At 34.4% G+C, this 25,185-nt stretch overlaps 2 protein-coding genes across 3 annotated transcripts in view; both read right to left on the bottom strand.

Annotated features, from left to right (window-relative positions):
• Positions 1–5,602, bottom strand: part of LOC123551651 (methylosome protein 50-like) — a 32,427-nt gene extending 26,825 nt beyond the window's left edge. The window contains exon 1 of the mRNA XM_045340732.2: positions 5,444–5,602. Coding sequence (XP_045196667.2) covers positions 5,444–5,501 — 58 coding nt within the window. The 5' untranslated portion in view covers positions 5,502–5,602. The remainder of the gene's footprint in view (positions 1–5,443) is intronic.
• Positions 5,603–6,756: 1,154 nt separating this feature from the next.
• Positions 6,757–25,185, bottom strand: part of LOC123551649 (sialomucin core protein 24-like) — a 39,357-nt gene continuing 20,928 nt past the window's right edge. The window contains exons 5-8 of one of the 2 annotated variants that reach the window (XR_008370597.1): positions 21,246–21,458; positions 17,130–17,201; positions 13,612–16,114; positions 6,757–13,549 (exon numbers count right to left, since the gene is read on the bottom strand). Coding sequence is in view for 1 of the 2 variants with exons in the window: in XM_045340731.2 (XP_045196666.2) it covers positions 15,891–16,114; positions 17,130–17,201; positions 21,246–21,458 (509 nt within the window). In the remaining variant the exon portion in view is untranslated. Of the gene's footprint in view, positions 16,115–17,129; positions 17,202–21,245; positions 21,459–25,185 lie in introns of both variants that reach the window. The other variant, XM_045340731.2, reaches the window with a different exon arrangement.

Raw genomic sequence — 25,185 nt, 5'->3', positions numbered from 1 at the left:
ATTGATCAAAAGCAATTTTATCAGCTTATAAAAACACTTGTCAGTAAAATTTCTTAATTGGATTAACATCAAAGTTGCCTACAATTATCCATAGCACACCCAATTATCCAAAGATCACCCCAATCAACCATACCCCACACTGATAGGTAATATACAGACGTATGTCATAAAATTCCTTAGTGCAGCAGGTAATTAACTGTTAATTTGTCTTCAGGGTAAATCAGACCAATATGTATTTGCAACAGTTACTTTTTTAATCCATCATAAAATGTATATTTTTTATATAAATCCATTGGAAAAAAAAAGTTCCACTTTCTAAATCACCTGGGAAATGCAGAAACCTAAAAAAAATTTACAGTACTATTTTTAGCTTGCACAAATTCACAATTTGTACAAATAAGTACTACACAAATTCATAATTTGTAAAGATAAACTTGGGGGTATAATTAGCCTTGATCAGGCTAGTTTTAGCTCAAGATGAAACTTTCCTAACAATAATTTTCCATAAATACACTACCTCATTTCAGGTTTAAATTACCATTAAAAATCAAATATAAACCATATATTTTTTTGACAGATATCATTTGTACATGGTTTAAACTTTACAAAAATGCTTTTGTGGGATTCCTTGATGTTGTACTTTATTCATAATTTGCTTTTAAACTTGAAGGCGTGAAAAAGAGTATCTATCAGGGAATGGATAGAGGTGGTAAAAAGGGTATCTATCAGGGAATGGATAGAGGTGGTAAAAAGCGTATCTATGGAGTAAAGGGCTAACCCACTCATTTTTGGTTATAACTATTTTGTATGAATGCAGGATGGAAGTGTTTATTATTAACACTGAGTCACAACATCGTTGAACAGTATCTCACTTGATTAAAACTGAAAGTAAACTGTGTAAACTAGAAATACATATTCAAATGATTAATCAATTCATCAATGGAAGTAAATTTAACAAGTCAAGTCAAAGTCAAGTCAGTCAAAATATTTATTGGCATAAACATATATACATGTTTTTCGCCAAAAACTATCATTTGGCGGTTTGCTTAACAGTAGTATATTGAAAAGCATGACAATTTTTACAAACGTGGCAATACTAGTCATATCATGAAAATAAGAAATATACAAATGTATGTACCGTATTAAACACATTAACTTAAATTCATTAAAAACAATTAAACTGCATCATATAATACAGTAAAATAACTTTACAGTATATAATATATATATAAATTAAGTACATCAAACATTATCATTTCTAGCCCTCATAGCAAGGTAAACAAACTTGGCGAGCTTCACTAGAACAGACTTTTTTGATGTAGACATCAGTTTTCTAAATTTCATCATATTTGGCCATGTATAATAATATCCGTTCAAAAGACGTGATCTCAGATCTCTGTATAAAGGACAAACTAACAAAAAATGAAACTCTGATTCAACTTGATTCAAATTACATCGACTACATACTCTTTCAGATCTAACAACATTTCTATAACGACCTTCTTCTATCTCTAAATTATGAGACGAACATCTTAATCTTGCTAATGCGTTTCTATGAGCATCATTATTTATTATGCTTAAATAATTTTCTTGAACAAAATTTAACTTAAATTGTTTATAATAATCCAGTTTAGTAGATGAATCAAGTTCAGCCAACCATTGCTGTAAATACTGGTCATAGATCCTCTGAACTACTGCATTAATATTTGATTCAGATATTCTATCATAATTCCACAAAAAGGAAAATCCAAGTTCATTTAATAAGTTTCTCACATTAACTGACCAGCTATTTAACAGTGTATTATTATGTCCTTGTGCCATCATTAATTTGTGCATTAATGTATCAGGCATATTCATAATTTTGTACCAGTACTTTATAATTCTAATTTTACGTATTACATACATAGGAAATACACCAAATTCTCCATACACTGCACTGCTACATGTTTGCTGCTTAACACCAAGAATTTGTTTAAGAAACTTTAGGTATATACGTTCTATGTCTGGAGACTTATGGAAACCCCATATCTCAGATCCGTAACACAATATCGGTAACACCATAGAATTGAAAAGTTTTATCTTATCAGAAACATTTAAACTAACGTTATCAAAAAGTGAGTTTAGAGAAAAAAGAGCTTTTAATGCCTGCGTAGTTAATACATTATAGGGGTGACTATTGAGGCCAATTCTGACTATTGCAATACTATTGATATTGCTGAAAAACTATTGCAATACTATTCTATTGCAGGTTACTATTGCGATACTATTGCAATAGTTATCGGCCACCATGTTTTATACAGTAAAACTACCAACTGGCATTATTACACAGTGTAAGACACAACACCGTTTATAATTGCTGTTAATAGTGTTAATAATACACATTGAAATGTTTGTATAACTGAAATGGACAGATATAAATCTAACATTAAATATTTTTAACATTTTTTCAATTTCTTGCCTTCCTTGGCTTTGAAACAATAAGTAAAACAATAAACCTATGGAAGGTATACTCAACGAAACAGCCATTTTGTTGCGAATGTCAATGTGTTTAATAACCCAAAGCATCGAAAAAGACGAAAATTGACGGATCAGACTAAGGTGTACCAGCACTAAATGAATGGCCCTACCGAACAGTTTGCTATATCATACAAGTAGCCTACTTTCTCCATGTCCAAAGTACTTTTTCTCATTTAAGATTATTTAAATATATTTAATCAAAGTTTCTAAAAAAAAAATTAAATTTATTAATTATCTCCCAGACTTCTCAGTCCTTTATGGTAGTTTAATTCCATGAGGGTAATTATTGTAATGGAGACGTAAACATTTTCCGAGGCGCAAATGAGAGCTGGCTCTGTTTCTTGGTTTATGAATTATTAATTATTTCTGTATTTACTAAAATTGCAAAACTATCGAAACTATCGATTGTTGAAGGAACTATCGGCGATTGTTATTGGATCGTGACTTTTCTATCGATGCATACTATCGGGACACTCAGTATCGCAATGCATCGATATTTCGATGTATCGTTACACCCCTAATACATAACATGTCGTTCTTTTACCATAGATAACAAAAGAATGTGTACAATATTCCAATTAATCAGTAATTTCTTTATAAAACATTGTTTTATGCACTCGAACATGCTGACAATTAAACACAGAGTGTCAAAGACGTAACCGCGGCGCTAATTGGCTGAACACAATCAACTGTATAAGATAATTTGATTCGCTTTCACACACTTCTCGGGAAAATCTCTCAAGTACTTGAAGTAGGGGGAGCTTTAATTATGCTATCAGCGTGTGTTCGTGTATTCAACACTCATTTTGACACCGTGCAAATTGTCAACAGTTAATTAGCGAGTGCGGATATCAAAAAATATCATGCGACTTGCATTTCACTTTGAGATTAGATCTGAGCAAAGTTTTAAGTTCCAAAGCGCCTATTTCACTCAAGTCGCCAACTCGCGAGAGCCCTGTATGTAACATATTGACTAATGCAGGGTTCCCGCTGTCGGTCGCCAATGGCGCCAAATGCGACAAAATGTAAATTCTGGCGCTGAAAATCTTCAACTGGCGAATTTCATTGGCACCTATAAGATAATCGTCGATCTGATCTTCTGATCTTTCTCAAGGACGCAATAACAGATTATCCGATATTTAACACTACACAAAGACAATACACAACGTGTCAATATCGATTTACACCATGGGGCATAATTTAAAACTTCCCCGAGTCACTAGAGCGTTCCTCCACGCAAGAACGATTATCGGTCAATCTGATTCGCCAAATTTAACACCGCCTACTTACACGAGAGCAAATGAAACGAAATATTAGCTGCGTGCTTCGTCTATGCACCATCTTTATTATGATGCAAAAAACGCGACACAAATTACAGGTTATTTAATGACAATCCGATTCGCCAAAGTCATTGAGAGACCGAGAAAATGCCGGAAATAATGACACGTCAAAGCGCGATCAAAAGATACACATATTCTCCGATATCGTTACTAGATAAATTTTGCACAAGCGTTGTTAAATAAATCTACGCGTTGCGTTCGTAAATTTCAGTCGCGGTCGTATAATTTCAATCGAAGAATTTTTGAGATACAAATGAACTAAAGCAGTTCTTTTGGTTCTTTTACGTGCCCAACGGAAAGCATTGATACACAGGGAATAATTTTAAAAAGCTCAACCCCAGAGCTTCGAAACAAAGTGCTAATAATACCTGTAGGTGGTATTTTCGCTATACATTAGTATGTATGAAAGGAAATAGAAATTTAGTTATATATATATAATGAAACTTAAGTATTTTAAAAAGCTTTTCAAAAGTTATAAAATAATATAAAACAATACAGTTTTTGATAAATGACCTAAATAAATTTTGAAATAAAAAGTTAAAAGAATAAAGAGATAAATATTCATGTTTTAAAAACATCTGTTTAGTGAAAATGACCATTTAAGGGAGATAATTAAAGATGGCAAACTATATAAAGGGATAATTTTATAGATTGAGCCATTACTTTTGTTTAGAAAATGTTCTTGAAAATGGTTGAGAAGATTAAAAACTATTTTTGATTCAATGTGATATTAGGATAAATATTCATGTTTTAAAAACATCTATTTATTGAAAATGACCCTTAAAGGGAGATAATTAAAAATGGCAAACTAAATAAAGGGATAATTTTATAGATTAAGCAATTACTTTTGTTTAGAAAATGTACTTGAAAATGGTTGAGAAGATTAAAAACTATTTTTGATTCAATGTGATATTAGGATAGACTGGTTCAAGAGGAAATTGAATGGTTACTGTAAAGAATCAAATGAAAAAGAGATTAAAAAAAGAAAATGGTATGTCACCCATCACAGACTATTGGCTCCAACTTGAGAGCCACTGGCGCAAACTTTTCCTGATTGGCGAATTTGTTGGCGCAAAGTGAAATTGACCCAGAGGAAACCCTGACTAATGGGCAATATCCAGTAATAGTACCCTCTATATACGGAATGAACAAAAATAATGAGTTAAAAAATACGTTGATTTAATAACCCTTCTGAATATTATAATCAAATACCTTATAAGAGTTTAAGTTGGGGACTGAGGTGGGTATAACACTTCATTCCGTAGAAAGGACTATTACTTGATAACCTGATAATGCCGACTACTGGATCTTAGGACTGTCGAGTGTAGTGGTCTGGTTACCTGACTAGCCACTTCCTTTATTTTATATATTAAACACAATTCTTATAAAGTAATTCTTCATAGACTTTGTTATAATGAATGACTTGAAAGAGAACACGTGTGTGAATCGGTTTTCTACCTTGTTTAACAATAGTTTAATTAGAAACAACAAAGACAATACATATTTATGGATGGGTGGGGAGCTTTTGTTTGAAACTGGTCATTTTTTCTAAAAATTTGCAAAAGAAGTGAATGAAAGTAACAAACCTTTGTGACACTGTACAACCTCCAAATGTTTATCCATTACTGCAGGTGTCTGATCCATTACAACTCAAGCGAATCAGGTTGAATATGTAGCAAAACCATGTGCGAAAATAGAAAATTCGTAATCGGTCTTCCGTGTAATATAAACAGCGTGAGAATTACTTCAATAAGGTCAATGATACACTGCCAGGGGTGGGTCAAGATGTGCCCAAATTGGGGTTGATTTGCAGGACGTTTGGTATTCTTTTCAGTGTTTGTTGGGTTTTAAGTTATAACAACACATTAAATGTGACATGGAGACAGTTTAGCATTATTGCTCTTCAGACTAGTATAATTGTGGGGTTTTTTTTGTTCAGGTTTTTGATTAAATAATAAATTGCTACAACCTACAGCAATTTGGTTTTGCTGTACATTGTTTCTATATGTCACTTCATTGTGATGCTATATCATTATTGTGCAACATTTCTTTGTATCTTAAGTTTGCAATCTACTTCGCTTTGTTTTATCTATTTATTTTCATCATTCTTTTCCTTGTTTGATTTGCCACATACAAACACTTGTTTATCACTGGTTTTGCATTCTTGCAGTAAAGACCAGCTTGTTGAAATTTTTAGCTATTTAAACTCATTATCTCAAGATGGGTTCAAGCAGTTAAAAGTCACTATATATCCGTTTTGTTTGGATTCAATTATCATTTCAGAATTTTGATATTATCTTGTATAAGAAAACGCAAAAAATGGCTCGCAAAACTTAAACAAGCGGGCCTACCGGTACATTGCTCTCCAGAGTTTAACAGCTTGCTTGAACAGTTCCCTGAGTCCCAGTTTTACACCAACTCACAAAATCCTCAAAATGACAACTAATCCATTTGTCAACTTCAAATGATTTAAACTGACATAACTACTTGTGACTTTGTCATTTCCTTTCTTGTCCGAGGAAAATGCCGATTTCAAACCACTTGCCCCTCATCGAAATGGGTTCAAGCCTCACTCAAGGCGTTGAATTCTTCATGTGAGAAAGCCATCCAGCTGGCTTACGTAAGGTCGTTGGTTCTATCCAGGTGCCCACTCTTGATGAAATAATGCATGGAGGGGCACCTGGGATCATCCTCCACCATCAGAACTGGAAAATCATCATAAACAAGATACAAATTTTATTTAAAGCCGGTGTTCCATATATAGACAACATTAGCTATGTATAGCTACTGACCAACAGGAACAGCTGTACCTATGCACAGGATCAGTACATATGTGTTATGACTCCCTTCATAAACCAATTTAGTTCATTATATGGTGTAAATCACAAGAACCAGAGTATTTGTTATCAATTTTAATATCTATTTACATTGTTTTCCAAATATATATATATATATATATATATAACTACAACACCATAAGTCATTTTTTCATGTATCTACAGACCAAACAACTACACTGACAAATACAACTTCTCCACACTTTAAACAAACTTATATGGTCAAAATCTGTAATACTTTTATCTTTTTATTACTTTTTTTTAAATACCTACAACAAATACTACTAACAACTGTCAATCACTATTTTAATGAAACTGTAACCATGGACAACAAAGGAACAATAAAAATGCAGCTATAAATGATATTATTACACTATAAAATTCTTATTCCATGACACTAATAAGAACACAAGCAGTCTTTTGAACATTTTTCTGACTTATTTTAATCAAAAAGATCTATGAGACAAAACAGACCTGAAATTATTATAAGAACATGGAAGTGAAATTTCCCAAAATCTTGAGACAACCAAATTTGGTTTAGTTTACCAATGAAGATTATTTCTTTTCTCTCTTCATACTGAGCACCCTGGTGTTTGATACATCGTTCACAGTGACATGAAATTTAAAGAAAGTATGGCCAGTTTCTGTTTTGTTCTTTATTTTGTTTGCTGGAATTCACACAAAAATGTAAAAAAATGACCCAATTCTTTTAGTATGCAAATAACTCTTACAGCCTTTATCTCATAGATTTGTTTAAGAAATAATATATCTCATCCAGTGATTTGTCGTTGAATAAATCATTGTTTGGAGTTCAGATGCGAAGGAATTATATCACGAGGGCGCAGCCCAAGTGATATAATAATACGCATCTGAACGACAAACAATGATTTATTCAAGAGCAAATCACTAAATGAGATATATTATTTCGATTCTAACACGTTACCAAGGATTTTAAGTACATCCTTGATGACATTAATCAAATATTTGCCCGTTTTCAATCGGTTCCTTTTCCAGCACGCTGCTATGCCGTTGTGACGTCAGAACAGTGATTTGTTGTATAATAATTCACTGTTTTCTGCCTTCTTTGTTTAATAGGAAAATGAATCGGATCATGTTAGAATTATAATTTTAAGAAAGATACTACATTTTAAGCACTTATACTTCAAATATTGTCAAAGAGTGTAATAACCATAATGTTTTGGTGCAGATTGTGTAACTCCACAGTGCAATAACATGACTGGGTAACCATGTCTAAATGCCGACTGTAGAATGTCAAAGAGTACTAACAGGATTATGTAAACATATCTGACTGTGTAGACTGTAGAATGTAACAGTGCTATAACATGACTGGGAAATCATGTCAAAGTCTTGACTGTAAAAGGAGTGTACTAACAGGATTGTGTAAACATATCTGACAGAATGTGGACAGTATCATGTCACAGTGCTATAACATGACTGGGTAATCATGTCAAATCTTGACTTTAAAATGCTAGAGTGTACTAACAGGATTGTGTAAACATCTGACAGTGTGGACAGTACCATGTCACAGTGTTACAACATGAATGGGTAATCATGTCTTGACTGTAGAATACTAGAGTGTACTAACAGGACAGTTTAAACAAATCAGTCAGTGAAGGTACTGTCAGTAAGTAAGTATCATGCCAAAGTCAAACAATATTAAAACTAAACTGTTTATATCTATATATTGGAACTCCATCTTTTATCCTAATGTTCTGATAACTGAGTATGAAGTATGGTGTTGCTAGGTGTTATAACAAGAGATTCTGATACACAATGAAATAAATGAAAAACATCATAAAAAGAATGTTAACAAAAAAAGTTGAATTTTCTAGAATAAATTTTGCACCTTTAACTATACGACAATATTAAAGCAGATCCCATTACACTGCCATTAAATTCAATCCTATAAAGCAGCACATCTACAAACCTCTGTAAAAATAAATCTGACTTTTTAAACAGTTGGTATCTAAAATGTGTAAATCATTTCATTAGAGTATCTATTTATGCTCTCTAGAAGTGTGCAGAAAATTGTACTCTATCCTTGTGGTGTGAAACACTAACATTTTTAGATGTTCTCTACAGTGTGCAATGAAGAATGTTTGTTTATGATTAGGAGTTTTATATATTTATCTGTTTGAGAAAATTTCAAACATAATGACTTAAATCTGTATATATGCTGCTTCAACAGATGGACCTAGATCCTACCAGACTGCTGTATTTCTATTTTTATACATAAACACAAATACACACAATGCCAGACAACTTCTACACAGATTATATTAACCCTTATCATGCTGGACACGATTGATTCTGCCTTTGCGACCAGTGTAGATCATGATCAGCCTGTACATTTGTGCTGTCTGATCATGATCTGCACTGTTCGCCATTCAGTCAGTATCTTTTGGTAAGCACCCCTTTAAACAGTTAATGGTACTGTCCAAACTAAAAGATGGACAGGATCATTACAGAAATTTAGCACGGTAAGGGTTAATGCAGTGGACCCTTAAAGACAATGGTAAAATGGTAAAATTAATTCTCTGTAGGCTATTTCAGCGTTCTCTGGCTTTTATGGCATGCCATGTAAGCGCTGACCTATATTTACCTCTGAGGACTACCGAATTATATAACAATAACATGTAATTGCAAGGGAACTGCCATATGTCATTACAGATCCACTACATTAACCTTAACCCTGCTACATTTCTAAAATGAACTAGTCTCATCATTCAATTTGGGCAGTACCATTTATTATTCAAAAGGATGTTCACTGAAAATTTACAGACTGAATAATCAGATCCGTGCAGGCTGCACTGGTCTGCAAAGGCAAAACCACTTGCCGCCAGCAGGCTAAAGGTTAATAGTTCTCACTATGATAAACTTTTGAATAATTTTTTATGCCTCAATTTTATAAATACAATCAGAAACAAATGCTCCTCAAAATGTTTAAACACTAACAAATGGTAAATCAGTAAATGTAACTTACCAATACAAAGCCATCAAACAGAGATTCTATGGTATGGTATACAAACTAATTTCTTTGAATCTGTGAATAATTACTGTTGCAAAAAAAAATAACATTGACTTAAAATATCATTTTAATAATATCATTCTAATTTGCAGACAAAAAATTCTTCAAACATTTTCAGGTAAAACTGTGCATTCAGTGTTCATTTGAGATATAAAGTTAAAACAAACATAACTTAAGTGTGGAGAGAAATGCATGATATATCAAATCTGTTTAGAATTACATATGTATTCTGTACACCCTTTCATACTGAGAAAAAGGGATTGCCTGCTTTTCCTATTACATACCAGTAGTGAACTGGCTGTTTATTTCCTTCTGCATTAATGCAGTTTTTTTTAAAGGAAATCAATCTGCCATATGGTACATTAAATACAAGCTGTGGAGAATAGTTTTCATGACAATCATATCTGATTAAGTTTGAATACACAAAGAATAATCTGTTTCCTTGAACGTTATCTACAATTAGGCCAAAATACAGTAGACATGCAAATATTTGCATCTATTTTACTTCATGATTTGATAAAATTTGCAAATCTGCACTTTTGAAAAGTGGAAGAGTATAAGACTGTATACTGTCACCTCAGTGCAAGAAGTGGATAACTTCATTGACTTAAAGAAGCACTTATTCACTTTTTGCACTAAGGTGACGATACAGAGAAAAAAAATAAAATAGATTTACATAAACATCATTTTTTAAAATCTTAACACTTGGATTTATGTCATTGGAGATCACTATTCAATCTATCAGCATAAAACACAGCAATCACAAAATCTAAGCAGAGCTTGGTCCTCACTTAACATTTTTCTGCAAGCCTAATGCCTTGATACTTAGGGACAAAATATGTCTTCTACATTGCACATTGAAAATATGTATTAATAAGAGCCACACAAAAGCACTTTCTGAACCCACGACCTCAGCAGAATGTAGTAAGTACAGAATAACAACAATGCAACAAAATGAAACACACAGAGAACAATTATCAATATACACAGACATTAAACATGTCAAGCAACAAGGAATGTGATCATATAATCACGGAAAGCACTTCTGTAAACTAAAAAAATCCAGCACTCCATTATCATGGCCAGGAATTTGGTACACCTGAAAAAAATCACAATACCAACTTCCCATATTCCACAGAGCCAAATCTATGTGTTAAGTGAGTGAGAAAAAATACCATTTGTTTAATATCTATATAACTACAGAATTTCTTAACCTCTAGTCTCTTAGTAAACTTCCTCAAATGCAAATAAAGATACAATATCTATCATTGTTATTACTCATTTCTCATTAACCTGAAGTATTTTTTCTGAACACAATAAGTTTGTTATTATTAATTTGTAACAAAAAAAAAGATTTCTTTTCTCAAAACCGCAGTTTAGCTATATTATGAAGATTGCTACATTTTTTAAAACTACGACTCTGACTAACACACATTTTTCACAATGCAAACCTCAACATTCGTACAAGTATGAATAAAACTGCAAGAAATAACATCGTAACATTTAATATACTGTTTACAATGAGCAATAATTTTGCTATCTGCACCTCAATTTGTAGTAAATTTCTGCATATCAAAATATATGTCTTTCAATAATACTTCTTGTATTTCTCTCACAAAAGGCAAAATATACAACAGCTTGTTTTAGTAAAAAAAAAAAAAAAAAAAAATAAGTGTTCATCTAGTACTTGAGTAAGTACAAGACACTGAGATTCTATTATTACCTAGAAACGTTCCTACAATCATAGATTAAAACAAGACTGGCTAAACACTATGTGATCAGAAGTTAACAAAATAGTGAATTTGACCTGTTTTTGACAATGAGTGAAAAGGGGGAAAAAAAAAAGAAAACAATTTCCTTATGTTAGTAAACAATTTCCTCAAGCTAGTATTCCTGTATAAAAAGCAAGTGTGGATCAATTATATAAAGCAATTAAAGACAGTGAGCAGGTAACTATTATATTAACTATATAGACTAGAAAAAGCTGCAAGAAATAACATATTAAGGCTTTTTACAACCACAACACAAAAATATTAACAATGTAACGACAATATTTACATCAATTATTTTCCATAATATTCTGTTTCTATGTTTAAATAGGTACAAGTAAAAATGAAATTCCAAAATAACTGTGATTTTGTTATTTTATTTACTATCTGTTTTAAATATCTCAAAAAATATAAGGAGCCATTTTAACAAAAACGAAACCTGTATTCGTTTTAGTCACCAGCCAGACGTCTTCTACATATTTGTGTTAGAAGCTAAAAGATAATTATGTTAGAAACCAGGTAGATCTTCTCTCTATATCTGTCTTAGAAATGAGGCAGATCTTTTCTATATATTTATGTTTGAAACAGGGCAGATCTTTTCTATATGATATTTATGTTAGAAACGAGGCAAATCTTTTCTATCTGTTTCAGAAAATTGGCAGATATTTTCTTTATAATTCTAGTAATTAATAATAAAATGTTTATGCAAATGACAATATAATGCAGGACTAACACATTTACACAATTAATGTAAACCAAATAAATATAATTTAAATATAGAAACTGGTATCAGTTCAACGACCAAGTAATAACTGTTTTAGCCAATTCAGCCAAATAATATGTAAAAAACTCAACTGGCTAATTTCAAGGCAAGTTCTTAAACCAATGCATGAACTTATGTTGGTTTATTATCAACCTATCTAGAAGTCCATACTTCTATTGCAAAATTTAAATACATGTATATTCTGATTACAGTATCTCTGAATTGTACATTGGCTGACAGCTTGAGAAGAATACAGGCAGGCTTTCAAGCACTATGTGGCAAAAAATTAGGGCTATTTTTGCCTAAAAGGGCTCCTGATAGTTCAAAGCATCCTCTGTAAATGAATCTTAAAGAATATTAACTTCAATAAGTTAACAGGTTCATTATATGCATGACTTTGTGCAAAAATGTTTTAAGTTCAGACAGAAATTTCAAAGAATAAGGGATAATTTGAAAAATACAGGCTTTTTTTTTAGGAATTTGGCCCTTTCCTAGTGTTTTTTTTTTAGGAATTTTAGGGAGGCCTACAATAATTAGGACTTTTTTTAGGTATTTTAGGGCCACTTGAAAGCCTGTCTAGAGGATTTAAGAATGATTCTGATTTGAATTTTAGAACTACAGTCAAACCTGTATTACGCAGCCAGCCAAGGCAGCCACACAATTGGACAGCTTACCCTTTAGCCTGCTAAATTTCTAAAATGGACTGGTCCATCATTCAATTTGGACAATACCATTTATTATTCAAACCTGTATTACGCAGCCAGCCAAGGCAGCCACACAATTGGACAGCTTACCCTTTAGCCTGCTAAATTTCTAAAATGGACTGGTCCATCATTCAATTTGGACAATACCATTTATTATTCAAAGGGGTATTCTTTGAAAAATTACTGACTGAATAGCGAACAGTGCAGACCATAATCAGACTGCATGGATGTGCAGGCTGATCTTGGTCTGCACTGGTTGCAAAGGCATAATCACTTGCTACCAGCAGGCTAAGGGTTAAGGCAGCAGATTGCTTAAAACAAGGCGAATTTGTTACAAAAAATCAATGTGGGAAGTTAGCTGCCTGGCTGCTTATGGCAAGTGGTTGTTTAATAGATATGACCATTAAGGCAGGTTTAAGTGTATAATCTCGTTCTTCTGATTAACAGTTCTGTATAGTGCATATAATGATAAATTTATTCTAAATCACAACCAAACTGTTAACATGAAACACTACATACAATATTAACCCTTAGCCTGCTGCAGGCGAATTTAACAGCCTTTGCAAACAGCTTGGAACCAGATCAGACGCCGATTAAATCGGCGTCTGATCAGGTTCCAAGCTGTTTGCTACTATGACAATATTTCTTCCAATTTTGGAGCAAATTGAATGAACTTTACGATTTTAGCAGACGACATTTCCAGCAGACGACAATTTATCTAGCATGCTAAAGGTTAAGTTGCAACATGTTCAGTCTTAAAACTATTGCAATATAATTCTCATCCATTTCCCAACAAAAGATGGGGGAAAAAGTCACAAAAAGCTTGTTTTTAAATCGGGCAATCACTGTATGTTAGAATGGTCGAGGTAAATTACATTAAATAATTACCGTAATTATTTACAAGTAAGTAGCACTGATTCTATTTCAACACAAATGTTATATAACCTCACATGAACAACCAAGTACATGATGACATAATTAATATGATAACTATTATTAAGCAAATGCAATGACATTTATTATTACATTAAGAAAACCTTATTTTTGGTCTGACAAGTAAAAATGATGTACACAAATGACAAAAATTGTTAAATGCGTAGTGGGACCTCAACATACATTTGAAATCACCTTGATTTTTTACATAAACACATATGCTCGACTATATTACATATTATCTTCTATTTCCACCTGAAATGTTTCTACTTTCTCCCCTACATCCTTTATTTTTTGTTTTTCATCTTTTTTTTTCTGTCAATTTATATGAGCCGCGCCATGAGAAAACCAACAAAGTGCATTTGCGACCAGCATGGATCCAGACCAGCTTGCTCATCCATGCAGTCTGGTCAGGATCTATGCTGTTCGCTAACAGAATCTCTAATTGCAATAGGCTTTGAAAGCGAACAGCATGGATCCTGACCAGACTGTGCGGATGCGCAGGCTGGTCTGGATCCATGCTGGTCGCAAACGCACTATGTCGGGTTTCTCATGACACTGCTAAAATGATTTATGACTGAAGCAAAAACTCAATGGCACTAACTCTTACAAGCAGACAATAAAATGTCTACAACAATCTTGTAGATGCATTTTTGTAATTTCATCTATAATTGATAGAAATGGTGATTGAAAATAATGCTGCAACATACTTCATCACATTTCTTTGGAATAAAGTTGCCTTTGGTCATACAAAATGAGTTTATAAATATGAACTTGGATAGAAAAGCATAGGAAAATATTATTACAGGTACTTTATAAAACATTATTATTAAATGGCAAAGGCATGTCTTACAAAGGATGCTAACATTATTTAACACATACTGGACTAAAGGTGTATCCACATTAATGTGTGCCACTGACATTTATTATGTTGTTATATACCTGAACATAAACATCGAGGCATCGGGTTACTGGCATGACATTCAGAATGTCAATAACCTGTTACAGTGCACAGTTCTTACCACTGGCACATGTTGCAAGTGTCTGTCCAGTCAAGATTAGTTCCTATTTATAGTAAGATATATAATAACTGCTTTTATATTTACATATGAGCCGTGCCACGGGAAAACCAACATAGTGGGTATGCGACCAGCATGGATCCAGACCAGCCTGCGCATCCGCGCAGTCTGGTCAGAATCCATGCTGTTCGCTAACAGTTTCTCCAATTCCAATAGGCTTTAAAAGCGAACAGCATGGAGCCTGACCAGACTGCGCGGATGCGCAGGCTGGTCTGGATCCATGCTGGTCGCACACCCACTATGTTGGTTTTCCCATGGCACGGCTCATATTATGCTCTGTTTCTCGTAACACGTTAAAAGCAACTGCCTGAAACTGGAACCTTTTTCACTTTTCCTGAAAAAATATATCAACTTATGCAGTACCTTCCATAAAGTGAGAAGTACAGCATTATCAAATATGGTGAGGAATATTATTACAAAAATACCATCTAAATCAGCCCCTTATTCAGTGTTTGCGAGAAGAGATTTTAACTGTAATTGTATAACAACTTTTGTTTTTTATACACTTTCTGAAGGCACAATTTTTTTAGAAAGACAAAAATAACTCTTTTTCTTTTTGCAACAAAACTAGTTATGGCATATTGAATACATGAATAGTACATAATAACCCTGAAATTATCTGAATTACAACTAAATGGAATCGGACCATTAACCAATGCAAATTTAGCAGAAGAAAAAGCCTAAAATGCTAATCTTTTACTTATTTATACCTTATTACCAAGAGAAAATATGAAATCAGTAAAATTTTCATCAGTTACCACAATTATCAAGTTATAGATAAATGAAAGCCCTCAATTGCTTACTGCTTCAGATTTTGAAAATGATATTACAGAAAAACAATAATTTAACAAAAGTTTGATGAAATTTAAATTTTGCAGCAGTGTTTGTAAGCCATCAGTCTAGAGTGTATGATAATTTCTCTCCGCCCTTGCCCTGTAAAACTTGACTCCAAAGAAAGCGATGGCAACAAGGCCTAAACAAAGCACGATGCCACCAATAAACGAAGCTCCGTCGAAATGTTGTGAATGCTCTGCTTCGCCACTGTTTGCATCTGCATCAGGGGTCGGAGTTGATGATCCATTTGTTGCTGGCTGTGTTGTTACATCTGGGTTAGGGGTCGGTGCTTAAAAATTAAAAAATACTCCAAAGTAAAAGTAAATTCATTCTTTTGTTCATTCAATAATATCCTACATAGTTACAAAATTTAACTGCAAAGTTATCAATAATTATATCATCTTGTTTAAAAATGATAAAGAAGTCTGCCCACTTAGCTAAATACGAAAAGCACAGATTTACGAAGAGCTAAATCTCCATGTAAGGTGTATGTTTTACAATCTGAAATGAACCGCGCCATGAGAAAACCAACATTGTGCTTTTGCGACCAGCATGGATCCAGACCAGCCTGCGCGGAGTGTTCCCTAACCATTTCTCTAATTGCAATAAGCTTTGAAAGCGAATAGCATGGATCCTGACCAGACTGCACCTATGCGCAGGCTGGTCTGGATCCATGCTGGCTGCAAAGCCACTATATTGGTTTTCTCATGGTGCTGCTCATTTGTCCTCCACCTCTGATTCATGCTGAAAAGTTGGCAGTTACTTGTGGGAAACAGGTAAGAATGCAGGAACACAGGCTAGGTTATCTACCTGCTGCTATACAACAGAAATACTGTTGAAACAAATATGATTTCGAACGCCTACATTAATTTATGCAATAATTATTTCAGACCATGAAATGTTGATGGAGCAAGTGTTTACTAGGCATGTGAGCTTCAGTTAGAGGTGAAACAACGTCAATTTTGCTAAGGAACACGTCAGATTTCAAGAGGTTCAGCTGTGTAATACCGGTAGTTAACATTTTCTGACTGGTAGATTGCATACAGAAACTCCCCAAAATGAACATTGTATTATCTTTAAGTTATTCTGCAAAGACCTTTCTATGTATACTGTACTCCCTTGAAATTTGTTGCTGTTAAAATACGAACCTCACCTCATGTATATTTCACACAAATGTTAGATTTTTATGAGTCAAAAACAAATATCTAATGTCAGAAAAATATCACTGTCAGTAATAACAAACTGCAATTTCTGGTATCCTGTCCTTAACTTGCGCACATTTTAATGGTGTCTTAAATACTCACCACTGCACAAAAACTTAGGTTCATCTTTACAGAATTTTGACATACTGGTATCACTGCTTTGTACATGACATCCTGAAAATAAAAGAAATACTTTTACATATACACTAGAAATGTGTCACCCACACAGATGCCCCCACAACATCAGAAAGGTCATAGGCATAGTACTGCTCACAAACTAAAAGAAGGACCCTTGTTGCTATTTATTTACAAAACAAGAAGCTGGGTTCAATAAACGCTTGATGCCCCCCATGGTATCCTTGTTGATACAAAGCAACCTAAGTCCAAAACTTAGGTAGTGAAAATTGGCCAAGTTTGAGCAAGGATTGTGACCTTGACCTTTGAGCTAGTGAAATGGTTTTTTAGTATGACACATTGTCTATCCATGCTAATCATTTGAATGAAATTATTCTGAAATTTGACCATGCATGTCAATGTTATGGCCCGGACACAAACATTACCCTTTCCTGAACACAAAAACACACACACACAGACTGGGGTAACACTATATGCCACCCCTGCATTGGCGGGGGGCATAAAAAGCAGCTTTAAACAAGGAGCTGCGTTCAATAAACGCTTAATGCCCCCGGTGGCATCCTTGTCGATACAAAGCAACCTAAGTCCAAAACGAGGTCAAGGTCAAACTGAGGTCAGGTGATATTTGAAGATGAGGAATGGTCACAGGTTACATCTGTATTAGTATCAATTCATTCTTGTAAGCGGTATTGATGCTAGACGAAACGGTCCAATTTGATTACCCAAGAGATGGCCCATATAAAGCAACCTAAGTCCAAAATGAGGTCAAGGTCAAACTGAGATCAGGTGATGTTTGAAGATGAGGAATGGTCACAGGTTACATCTGTATTAGTATCAATTCATTCTTGTAAGCGGTACTGATGCTAGAAGAAACCGTCCCATTTGGTTAACCAAGAGATGGCCCATATAAAGCAAACTAAGTCCAAAATGAGGTCAAGGTCAAGGCCAAACTGAGGTCAGGTGATGTTTGAAGATGAGGAATGGTCACATGTTACATCTGCATTAGTATCAAGTCATTCTAGTTAGGGGTATCGATGCTAGACGAAATGGTCCCATTTGGTTAACCTCGTACGGACAAACGGACGGACAGACAGGACAATCACTATATGCCTCCCGTATCAGTAGATGTCGGGGGCATAAAAAGCCAGTTAGGGTCTGGACTTGAGTGATTGTTTTCAGCCAAGTCAAAGCAGCAAAACCAGTCATGGATGACAGTTATGTTATGTTTGAATTCATATCTAACTACACGTAACTGCAAAGTTAAGAGGACATTGTGAATGCATTCAAAAGGAAGAGGATTCCCCATCCCCACCAAATTTTGGCTGGGGTGTATTTATTAAGCTGCCTGAAAACACCAACCTTATTTTTTGGTAACTTGTTAATACAGGCTACAGCACATATAATGGGTTACTTTTATATAATGTCCCCAATGATAGCCTGTTCAAGGCAACTAGGTATGTAATTTTGGGTCATCTACTGACTACATACAATTGTCTTATGAAGACTGAAGGCTATAGGCCAATGTTTTCTCCAGTTATTGTATCAGAAACTGTCTCAAAGAAACTACCCACCATCTATACAAGTTGCAAAAAAGAAAATAATATTATAGTCATGGGACTTATTATGTGAACTTGTCTTACGATTTTTAAATCCTGTTTAAGTTTCAAAACTTGACTGCATTTGGTAAAAGTACTTGTTTCTCCGAACCGCTTTATTTAAAAAGAAAAGTGATATGTTAATATGCAATATCTAACCAAGATAATTTTTGGGGAAAACAGAAAGGGTAATGACCAAAACTATACAAGAATTTTTTTGTATATAACAATGACTGTAATACACATATCTCTCCCATGATGATCCCTCAAGGGAGGCAATGCTGCATGATATGGTGTATGCTGTAAACTTTAAGCCATAATCATTCAACACATACAGTGAAACATCGCTCGCTTGAGCATCGATGACTCGAGTACCCGAGCTTGCTTGTGCAATTCATGTGGTCCCAGCCGATTTCCTTCTATTTTCTGTGTTAAATTACCAATGCTGGGTCGAGCATCGATAACTCGATCCTCAAGCATGACACCTGGTCCCTGTGTATTAATTTACACTTTGTTGCTTCTGGCTATCTCAAGCAGAGATGTCAAAGTTTTTCACACCTTTGGCAGTCAGAATGTATCCATTAATTTAAAAATTTTGCACACCGCGAGAATTGTTGATCTATTCCCCAACTATCTTAAATGTTTGTTTGTCGGTATATTTGATCTGATAATGAGATTAATTATTGATGAAAGGTTGAAGAAAAGTTCTATTGATCAATTACTGTTTGTTTTCAATTAAAGCAAGTATGTTATTACTTATTACATCATAGATAACGTTTATCATATGTTTTCTGAAAATGTCACAAGTGTGTTATCATTACGCATCACCGTTTCCTCTGCAAATGGTCCCGACGAAAATTGGTAAATAAACTTCAATTTTCTTCTTATGATGGTCAATGTTTGGGTTGTTCGAAACCATGGATAACTCGAGCATTTTTGTTTGTCCCCTTGTGACTTTGAGCTAGCGGTGTTTCACTGTTTATGCAAAACTAGCCTTTGTACTATATCTTTCCAGCAATATTGGTTGTTTATCAGACAAAAAAGCAACAAAAGAGCTGCCTAATCCAAACAAGAGGGTCATGAAGGCCCTGTATCGCTCACCTGACCTATTGACCTCAAGATCATCAAGATTAACATTCTGACCAAGTTTCATTAAGATATGGTCATAAATGTGGCCTCTAAAGTGTTAACTAGCTTTTCCTTTGATTTAACCCAGTGACCTAGTTTTTGACCCGACATGACCCAGATTTGACCCTGACCTAAAGATCATCAATTTTAACATTCTGACTAAGTTTCATGAAGATACAGTCATAAATGTGGCCTCTAGAGTGTTAACAAGCTTTTCCTTTGATTTGACCTACCTGACCCAGATTTAAACTTGACCTACAGATCATCAAGATTAACATTTTGACCAAGTTTCATTAACATATGGTCATAAATGTGGCCTCTACAGTGTAAACTAGCTTTTTTTTTTTAAATGACCTGGTGATCTAGTTTTTGACCCCAGATGACCCAATATCGAACTCGTCCAAGACTTTATTGAGGATAACACTCTGACCAAGTTTCATTAAGATTGGGCCAAAATTGTGATCTCTAGAGTGTTAACAAGCTTTTCCTTTGATTTGACCTGTTGACCTAGTTTTTGACCCCAGATGACCCAATATCAAACTCATCCAAGATTTTACTGAGGATAACATTCTGACCAAGCTTCATTAAGATTGGGCCAAAAATGTGACCTCTATGGTGTTAACTGTCAAATTGTTGACGACGGACGGACAGACAACTGACGACGGAAACAGGATGATCACAAAAGCTCACCTTTGAGCACTTCGTGCTCAGGTGAGCTAAAAATTATTGAAAACTGTCCTTCTACAACTGTAAAAAGTAAGTTCCCTTTAAGTAAAATGCTTACAAATGTATTTAGACTTTCAAACATTTGATGAAATATTTATACTAGAATATATACAAAAATACAGGTTTCCTTATAAATTTTCCTACAGTTTCTTATTTTCTTATTCTTATTTTTATGAAATGACAATCTTAATTTTGTAAATATATTACCTCACCTTACAGAATTTTTGACAGATCTAAATTTTAAATATATCAAAAAAGAAATGACTTTAATCTCTAAATAGATTACTAGTAGCAAAACTGACCTTTAAGGTGCTATAACTTCATCAAAATGCAATCCAACCTGAAAATAACTAAACTGCAAAACTAGCCATGGTACTTAGCACCCACACAAAGCTTTTTCTTTTGATTGAAATCCCACTTTGTAAAAGATGGATAGGCAGATGGATGGATGAATAGACTGAGAAGACAAAATCAATACATCTCCCCACATATTGGAAGACATAATAATATCAGTTGGGTTGCAGAGATATATTAAGAAAATATTTGGGACTTGACAGGCCAGACAAAAAGCTTCCTAGTTAACCCCCCAAAATGGACTCTGGTGGCAGTATAAATAAAGCATTTCTATGGTTACCTGTGTGTGCATTATCATTCGGATCTGTACACTTGATGTAAGTGCAGTTCTGGTCAGTATGGCTGCAACAGTCTATTTCACTACTGTTGTATGATTCACAAACATCTGTCGGCTGGGTTGGTGTAGGGGTTGGTGTAGAGGTTGAGGGTGCACACTGATCTTTGTTTGTGTCTAGTTTGCACACAGTAGATACAGTCTCATTTTTCACGCAAACTGAAACAAATTCTAAAATTAAAGCTCAGTCTCTTCACAAAGATTTAATCAAATTTAGTATTGCATTTATAGTTCTTGCAAACTTCAGTACACAAGTGACCAAACCACTGCTTAGTAAAATACAGTCAAACATGTGTTAAAGACCACCTCTGAACAGAGACCACCTGGCTCTAAAGACCACATGTTTTGTTTCCCATTTTAACATTTACAGTGTATTTCAACCTGTGAATAAAGGCCACCTCCCGATAAAGACCACATTTTGGCTCTCCCAAGAGTGGTCTTTATAGACAGGTTTGACTGTATTGTATAACTAACATCAGGATTAAAGTATCAAGTAATAACCTCACAATATGCTGCCAATGATTTTTTCTGTGAGTAAAAGACAACATGGCTTTAGTTAAATCTAGGGATGGGAACGAATACTAAAATCAATGTTCGAAATCAATGTTCGAATATTCGCTTGTTTGGAAGCTTTAAATTCTTATTAGGTGATTGGCATATATACAATATAGCAAATAGTTTTAAAGATATAACATATATACAATATATGCCGGTGTTTAAAACGTGAATCATTGTACGTAATAAGGCCTAAAAATGTTTGTTTCCTGTAACCCGACCTACCTAGTTAAACCTGCCGACCCTTTAAGCGTTTTATTTCACGATTCTGACAGTATAATCATGATCTTATTTAACTAATTCAGTATCCTAGCTTCAAAATGATACAAAAACTAGAGATGTGTCCATAGGACACAGATGCCCCCACTACATGACAAAGGACACAAATTTTTTCCTAGGTCAGGGGCCATAACTCCTACAATACTGAATGAATCCGGACGCGAAACCCCAGGTGCACAACTGCAAATGCTGACCAACATTCCTTTAAACTTTGGTTACTCTAGGTCAAATACTTTTGGAGCTATGCGCGACACAACATTAAAATGACCAATTTTTAACTAAGTCCAGGGCCATAACTCCTACAAGACTGAATGAATCCGGACGTGAAACCCCAGGTGCACAACTGTACATGCTAACCAACATTCCTGTAAACTTTGGTGACTCTAGGTCAAATACTTTGGGAGCTACGTGCGACACAACATTAAAATGACCAATTTTTACTAAGTCAGGGGCCAAAACTACTACACAACTGAATGAATACGGACTCAAAACCCCAGGTGCACAACTACACATGCTGACCAACATTCCTGTAAAGTTTTGTGACTCTAGTAGGTCAAATACTTTTGGAGCTAGGCGCGACACAACATTAAAATGCCAATTTTTAACTAAGTCAGGGGCCATAACTCCTACACGACTGAATGAATCCGGACGCGAAACCCCAGGTGCACAACTACACATGCTGACCAACATTCTTGTTAAGTTTTGTGACTCTATGTCAAATACTTTTGGAGCTACGCGTGACACAACATTCTCGGAAGGACGGACGGACGGACAAGGGCAAATCTATATGCCCCCCCCCCCCCCCAAAAGTGGGGGCATAAAAACCCCAAATATTCAGATTGATTAAAATCTATACCGTCGCAACTCTATCTAAAAACAGCACGTCGTCCAATTAAAGCATGTGATGCGCTGTTGTATTACCGCCGCCATTTGAAAATCTTCAATTGGCATGTAAAAAGCTTAAAACAAGAGCACCGCCTTGCGGGTGCTGATGCTCATCTGACTATTTTTTTTGTATACTAGAAAAATTGTTCTACCCATAATTTTCTAAGTCCAAAAAGGGCCATAATTCTTGCAAAAAGCAGTATGGAGTTATGTTTCTTGATGTACATAGTCAGCTTATGATGGTGAACAACATTACTGTTGTAAGTTTCAATGCAATAGCTTGAATAGTTTAGGAGAAAGGCTGACCTAAACAAAACTTAACCAATAAATCCGATATTTTCTAAGTCCAAAAGGGGCCATAAGTCTTACAAAAAGCAGGACAGAGTTATGTTTCTTTCTGTACTTGGTCAGCTTATGATGGTGAACAAGTGTTGCAAGTTTTAAAGCAATAGCTTTGATAGTTTAGGAGAAAAGCTGACAAACATATTACTCAACCAAGAAATCTGATATTTTCTAAGTCCAAAAGGGGCCATAAATCTGGAAAAAAGCAGGATGGAGTTAAGTTTCTTGATGTACAGGGTCAGCTTATGATGGTGAACAAGTGTTGCAAGTTTAGTTTAAGAGAAAAAGTTGACCTAAACATAAAACTTAACCAAGAAATCTGATATTTCCTAAGTCCAAAAGGGGCCATAAATCTTGCAAAAAGCAGGATGGAGTTATGTTTCTTGCTGTACAGGGTCAGCTTATGATGGTGAACAAGTGTTGCAAGTTTTAAAGCAATAGCTTTGATAGTTTAGGAGAAAAGCTGACCTAAATATAAAACTTAACCAAGAAAACTGATTTTCTAAGTCCAAAAGGGGCAATAATTCTTGAAAAAAAGCAGGATGGAGTTATGTTTCTTGATGTACAGGGTCAGCTTATGATGGTGAGCAAGTGTTGCAAGTTTCAAAGCAACAGCTTTGATAGTGTAGGAGAAAAGTTGACCTAAACATAAAACTTAACCAATAAATCTGATATTTTCTAAGTACAAAAGGGGCCATAAATCTTGCAAAAAGCAGGATGGAGTTATGTTTCTTGCTGTACAGGGTCAGCTTATGATGGTGAACAAGTGTTGCAAGTTTCAAAGCAATAGCTTTGATAGTTTAGGAGAAAAGCTGACCAAACATAAAACTTAACCAGGCAACACTGACGCAGACGCAAATCAGGTGATGACACTAACTCGTTATTTTTTTTAAAAAATCAGATGAGCTAAAAATGAGAACAGACTTAAACCTCATTCAACATAATCGTATGCATCAATCGTATGTTATTTCTTGATTTTATTATAAACAACTTACAGCCGATTTAAATAAATGAATTGCTGTGGATGAAACCGATTCAACAGACGGTCTGAAATGTCGAACAAAATATTGTAAAAAGATCGCCAATATCTACAAGTTTGGTATTGTTTTCGAAAACAAATAATAATTCTAAATTTGTTATATAAAAATGAACAAAAGATAAAAAGGTGTCACACTTATACCTGTTGCAAACTGTTAATCCGTAATGATGAACTCTGATAATTATGCATTGCATTTTTCTTGTTAATTGGACAATTTTTGACATGCATTGCATTTACGCCTTGTTGCAAACTGTTAATCTATGACAGCGGCCCCTGCCAATTATGCATTGCTATTTTCCTGTTGATTGGACATCTTTTGATATGCGATAAACAAACACGACAGAACAAACAGTTTTACTCTGCAGAATAAGCATGCTTATATTGCCCAAAGTCAGTGATACCTATAAAGTTAAAAAAAAATATTATTTTACAAATATTCGAAATTGATATTCATATTCGAATATTTGACTGATTTTCGAATATTCAAACATTTGTTCCCATCCCTAGTTTAATCTGAGTCCCTTCTTTCTGATATTTACATTTCTTAGTGGCAGTTAAAGCATGGCAAACTATATTACTCTCCTGCAAAGAAAATGACTGGCTTGCCTCTGAAATGGTCTCTGAAGACTGAACTCCAGGTAGTATGGCCATCACAGTGTAAAAGCATCAAAATGTTGGCAAAGTGTTATGATTTTATCAAACAAATAAAGTAACATTATCAAAACCACCCAACTTCAATAATTATTGGTTTGTAAAATCTGCCATAGCCTTACATTTTATTCAATT

Source organism: Mercenaria mercenaria, chromosome 4 (genome assembly GCF_021730395.1).
Source record: "Mercenaria mercenaria strain notata chromosome 4, MADL_Memer_1, whole genome shotgun sequence".
NCBI classification, from domain to species: domain Eukaryota; kingdom Metazoa; phylum Mollusca; class Bivalvia; order Venerida; family Veneridae; genus Mercenaria; species Mercenaria mercenaria.
This window is presented reverse-complemented; position numbering and strand designations above follow the sequence as displayed.